This window comes from Gallus gallus, chromosome 1, assembly GCF_016699485.2.
Source record: "Gallus gallus isolate bGalGal1 chromosome 1, bGalGal1.mat.broiler.GRCg7b, whole genome shotgun sequence".
In the NCBI taxonomy this organism is placed as follows: Eukaryota; Metazoa; Chordata; class Aves; order Galliformes; family Phasianidae; genus Gallus; species Gallus gallus.
Window position 1 is genome coordinate 194,380,595 of NC_052532.1, and position 4,612 is coordinate 194,385,206.

General features: G+C 60.1%; 3 protein-coding genes across 6 annotated transcripts in view; 2 read left to right on the forward strand and 1 right to left on the reverse strand.

The window, feature by feature from the left end:
• The window catches only part of LOC107051449 (beta-arrestin-1), a 34,813-nt gene extending 31,907 nt beyond the window's left edge, over window positions 1-2,906 (forward strand). For both annotated transcript variants that reach the window (XM_040659184.2, XM_040659192.2), the window contains one exon: window positions 724-2,906. In XM_040659184.2, the coding sequence (XP_040515118.1) occupies window positions 724-835 (112 nt within the window). In that variant the 3' untranslated portion in view covers window positions 836-2,906. The remainder of the gene's footprint in view (window positions 1-723) is intronic.
• On the reverse strand, window positions 1,030-4,461 carry LOC121109187. Its single transcript, XM_040659277.2, has one exon. The coding sequence runs from the start codon at window positions 3,852-3,854 to the stop codon at window positions 2,895-2,897; it is 960 nt and encodes a 319-aa protein (XP_040515211.1). The 5' UTR covers window positions 3,855-4,461; the 3' UTR covers window positions 1,030-2,894.
• LOC121109184 (extensin-like) lies at window positions 1,213-2,906 on the forward strand. Of its 3 annotated transcripts, XM_040659215.2 has the most exons (3): window positions 1,213-1,915; window positions 1,950-2,075; window positions 2,165-2,906. In XM_040659215.2, exons 1-3 carry the CDS (start codon window positions 1,439-1,441, stop codon window positions 2,738-2,740), a joined length of 1,179 nt encoding a protein of 392 aa, XP_040515149.1. In that variant the 5' UTR covers window positions 1,213-1,438; the 3' UTR covers window positions 2,741-2,906. The 3 variants fall into 3 exon arrangements, with proteins under 3 accessions (XP_040515149.1, XP_040515142.2, XP_040515155.2); XM_040659208.2 differs by having other exon boundaries at window positions 1,213-2,075; XM_040659221.2 differs by having other exon boundaries at window positions 1,213-2,035.
• Window positions 4,462-4,612: the final 151 nt, after the last annotated feature.

Consider the following 4,612-nt stretch of genomic DNA (forward strand, 5'->3'; position numbering starts at 1 on the left):
ATACAAGGTTATGGGGTGGCTTTGGGGCTGCAGGAGAAAGTCTGGGGGAGGATTTGGGGCTGCAGTAGATTTTGGGGCTTCAGGGAGAGGTTTGGGGCTGCAGTATGAGATCCTGGTGCAGCAATATGAGGCTATGGGGTGGCTTTGGTGCAGCGGTGTGGTTTGGGGGTGGATTTGGGGCTGCAATATGAGATCCTGGTGCAGCAATATGAGGTTATGGGGTGGCTTTGGGGCTGCAATGGGAGGTTTGGGGGTGGATTTGGGGCTGCAATAGGAGATCCCGGTGCAGCAATATGAGGTTATGGGGTGGCTTTGGGGCTGCAGGAGGAGGTCTGGGGGAGGATTTGGGGCTGGAGTAGATTTTGGGGCTGCATTTGGAGGCTTTGGGTGCCTTTGGCGCTGCACGAGGAGGATCGGAGAGGTTTGGTGTTGCTTTGGGGCGCTTTGGTGCTGCAGTGGGAGCTCTTCGGGCATATCCTGGGGCTGACACAGGTTTTGGGGTGGCTTTGCTGCTGCCTCTGCTGCTTTGGGGCCTCTCCCACTCACACCCCTCCTCCCAATGGGGCCGTGTTGGTGTGCGCAGCAGCAGCGCTTCGCAACCCAGTGCTAACAACAGAGCTTCGGGACCCCCCTCCCTCCCCAAACCCACCCTTTGAGCGCCCCGAACCCCACAAAACCTCTCCCTGTGTGTGTGTGTGTGTGTGTTTGTCCCCTCTCCCCCAGTGACGACGACATCGTGTTCGAGGACTTCGCCCGGCAGCGGCTGAAGGGGATGAAGGACGACAAGGAGGATGAGGAGGAGAGGACCAACTCCCCCCAGCTCAATGACAGATAAGCAGAGCCCGGAGCCGCCCGCCCCGCTCACACCCATGCGTTATAGAGGCTTCTTCTCTTATTATTATTTTTTGTATGATGATGATGATGATGATCATTTGTTTTGTTTTCTACCCTACGGATCACCCCATCGCGACAGCAGCAATTAGACCCTGCCAGCTGTGCCCTGTTGTCCCCATCCATCCCTTTTTTGGGGGGGGGGGGGTGGTGTGGTAGGGGGGGTGCGGACCCAAGGCTCAGCCCACCCCCCTCAGCCTTCACCCTTCTGTCCCTTTCCCCTTCCTAAAGCTCCGGGCCCTTTCCTGGGAGCCGCTCTTTTATGCATTTTGTATAGTCCACTCTGGATGCTGGGGAGGGGGCGGGGGGTGCAGCAGAACTGGGGGGGGGATTTTTTTAGGCAGCCTGCTCGTGGGAAAGGGCCCCATCCATCCCTCCTTTCCTGCTCACTGCCCCACTGCATGCGTCCCCCCCTCACCTTGGGATGCACGAACCTCAGACCCACAGATGCTGCCTGGGGCTGGGATCCTAACCCTAATCCCGGCCAGACCCCAGATCCCAAACCTCCTACCCCAAACGTCAGTGCTCCCACCCCCAGATCCCAAACATGCCACCCCAAAATCCCAAAGCTCCCATCCGAAACCTTACACCCCCAAATCCCAAACCTCCCACCAAAAATCCCAAACCTCCCACCCCAAAATCCCAAAGCTCCCATCCGAAACCTCGCACCCCCAAATCCCAAACCCCTCACCCCCAATCCCACATCTGCCCCACACCTCCTACCCCCAAACCCAAAACTTCCCACCCAAATCCCAACCTCCTACCCCCAAATGCCAAACCTCGCACCCCAAATCCCAAATATCCCACTCTCAAATCCCAAATATCCCACCCAAGACCTCCTACCCCAAATCCCAAAGCTCCCGTCCCTAACCTCTTACCCCCAAATCCCAAACCTCCTACCCTCAGATTCCAAACCTCTCACCCCAATGCCAAACCTTCTACCCCAAATTCCAAATCTCCTGCCCCAAACCTCCCACCCCCAAATCCCAGAGCTCCCACTCCAATCCCAAACCTCCCACCCCAAATCCCAAACCTCCCACCCCACCCTCCCACCCCAAATCACAGCCCTAGAGGGGTCAGAGAACTCTACAGCTGGATTCCAAACCCCAAAGCACCAACTCCAGCTCCCAGAGCTCCCACCCCAATCCCAAACCTCCCACCCCAATCCCAAACCTCCCACCCCAAATCACAGCCCTAGAGGGGTCAGAGGGAACCTCTGCAACTGGATTCCAAACCCCAAAGCTCCAACTGCAGCTCCCAGAGCTCCCACCCCAATCCCAAACCTCCCACCCCAAATCACAGCCCTAGAGGGGTCAGAGGAGACCTCTACAGCTGGATTCCAAACCCCAAAGCTCCAACTGCAGCTCCCAGAGCTCCCACCCCAATCCCAAACCTCCCACCCCAAATCCCAAACCTCCCACCCCAAATCACAGCCCTAGAGGGGTCAGAGGAGACCTCTACAGCTGGATTCCAAACCCCAAAGCTCCAACTGCAGCTCCCAGAGCTCCCACCCCAAGCCCTCTTTGCGGGACCCCCCCCCACCCCCTCCCTGGGGTTTATCATTGCTCTGCATCTGTTTCCACGCCACTGGAACCCCCCCAGGTGCCAGCATTGGGGACCCTACCCCACGTTTCACCCCATACCCCCCCTCCCGGATCAGGATCCCCCCCCCCCCAGCCCCCCTATTGCAGGGACAGCCCCGTGCCACAACGCGTCCCCCCCCCAGCCCCTCACTGGGGCCACTGCCACTATTTATTGTGCCGCCCTGAGAGCAGAGCCCGGGGACAGCCCTATGCCCCAACCTAAGGGGGTGAGGAGGGGAGGAGGTGGAGGGGGGGGGGGGGTCTGAGCTGCCCCCCTCCCCCATTTTGGGGTCAGGCCGGTGGGCGGTGTGGTACTTCTCTTTTGTAAAGTGGTTTCTTTGTACTGGTCATTGACACCCCCGCTTCTTCGGTTCCTCCACCATCTCTGTGACGTTTCTGTGTCCTGTCAAATAAATTATTCTAGTTTATTAACCTCTGAAACAAACACACACACACAGAGCCGAACCCACAGCGTGCCGATGCTTCTCTTGACCCCCCCACCCCACCCCCCCTTCCTCCCCAGGCTCCATTTGATGGGTGCTGCGTTGGCATTGCTTTGCTCTCCAGCTCGCCGCGTGGCTCCACGTCCCCAAACGTTGATTTGCAGAGGAAAACCTCCCCAAATCGATGCTGCAGCACCAAAGGTCTCCTCGTTGCAGCCCTCCGTGCTGACCTTCCCTGGGGCGCGTGGATGCTCCCGTGGGATCCGTGCCGAAGCCGAGTGCCCCGGGCAGGAGGTCGGAAACAAACTGCAAGGCCAGGCAGCGCTAACGTGCTTCTTGGTGCACGAAAGGCTCTGCGGGATGGCTGCGAGAGGAGATGAGGAGAGGAGAGCAGTGAGGATGCGTTGCCGGGATGGCAGTGCCTGCATCCGTCTTCTCCCCGTGGAGGAACAGCAGGGAACCTCAGCACAGCCAGCAGCAGACCGACCATCCGAGCGCAGATCTGCTCTGCGGCCACTGCAGCAGCGTCCCTGCGTGGGGTGAGCAGAGCGGGGGCGCGTGGGGAGCGGCAGCCCCACTGCTGCCCTATGGCACGGCTGCTGTCAGGGCAGCCCCTGGGAGCCGTGTGTGCTCTGCCTGCCCTGGGGGATCTCCCTCTGCACGCACCCAGCTGTGAGCACTGCGTGGTCTGGGTGCCATCAGCCCTCTCCAAGCTGGAATTGTTTGGGGATACCAAAAGCCAACGCAAAAAAGGGGAAGTGCAGATGATGAAATCGCGCCGTTGCTTAAGCACCGTTACCCCGCACAGGGCAGCAGATTGGCTTCCTTTCTGCACTCCCAGCGTGGCTGTGATGGGAAATGGGGTCACGCTTTGGATCTGCTGCTTCTGTGCGGCGTGGAGGAGGAATGGTGCAGTGATGGCCCTGCAGACCCCCATCCTGCTCAAGGAACACCCCCGCAGCCGTAGGAGCACCCACCCCCAAACCCCCAACCCGCCCCATTCCTGAAGCCAGAGCTCTCAGCCCAGTTCTGCAGCGGGTAGGAAGAGCAAAGGGAGAGATGGCAAAACCCCGAAGCAAAGCGGGGTGCTCACCCCACTGCTGAGCTGCTCTGGCTTTGCTGGGGTGCAAGGGAGATAGGCAGGCGCCGTGCTGCTCGGGCCCTCCATCTCATCACCTCCGCAGGAGCGCGGCTCAGCCCCCGCAGCCCCGCAGCTGTTGCCATGACACAGCACAGGTCGGTACATCCCATTCCCGGCACACAGCTGCCTTACGGCCTTGGCCGCAGCTCACCCCCCGTCCCCACCTGTCCCCAGCCTGGAGCACGGCACCCTCTGAGCAAGCAGAGCAGCAGGGCACAGAACAACAGCACGGGGGTCGCTCGTCACAAGCAACGCAGAATGGTCAACGCGTTCCCTTTGCACTGCAAGATCCAAGCTGCTGCTCCTCCTCCTCACACCCAGGAAATGGCATTTCGAGTTGAACTGGCGGCCAGCAGCCCCACGAGATGCAGCCAGGCCTCCTCCCAGCTGGGTGCTGCTGCTCGGGGAGGGGGGGGAGGGTGAAGCTGACAGCAGGAAGGGCTGCTGCTCCTCCTGCACGCGGCTTCCTGCTCCGGACACGCACACACACACACGTGATGGAACACCAACAGGGCCAGGAAGGCAAGAAGTTCAGCATGCCACAGGACAGCCTA

Excerpts from the sequence above, each read along its gene's own strand:
- LOC121109184 (XM_040659208.2), top strand. The coding sequence starts at position 1,293 with ATGCGTCCCCCCCTCACCTTGGGATGCACGAACCTCAGACCCACAGAT. Across the intron at positions 2,076-2,164 it reads ATCCCAAACCTCCCACCCCA|AATCCCAAACCTCCCACCCC; the intron begins AATCACAGCCCT and ends AGCTCCCACCCC.
- LOC121109187 (XM_040659277.2), bottom strand. The coding sequence starts at position 3,854 with ATGGGGGTCTGCAGGGCCATCACTGCACCATTCCTCCTCCACGCCGCA.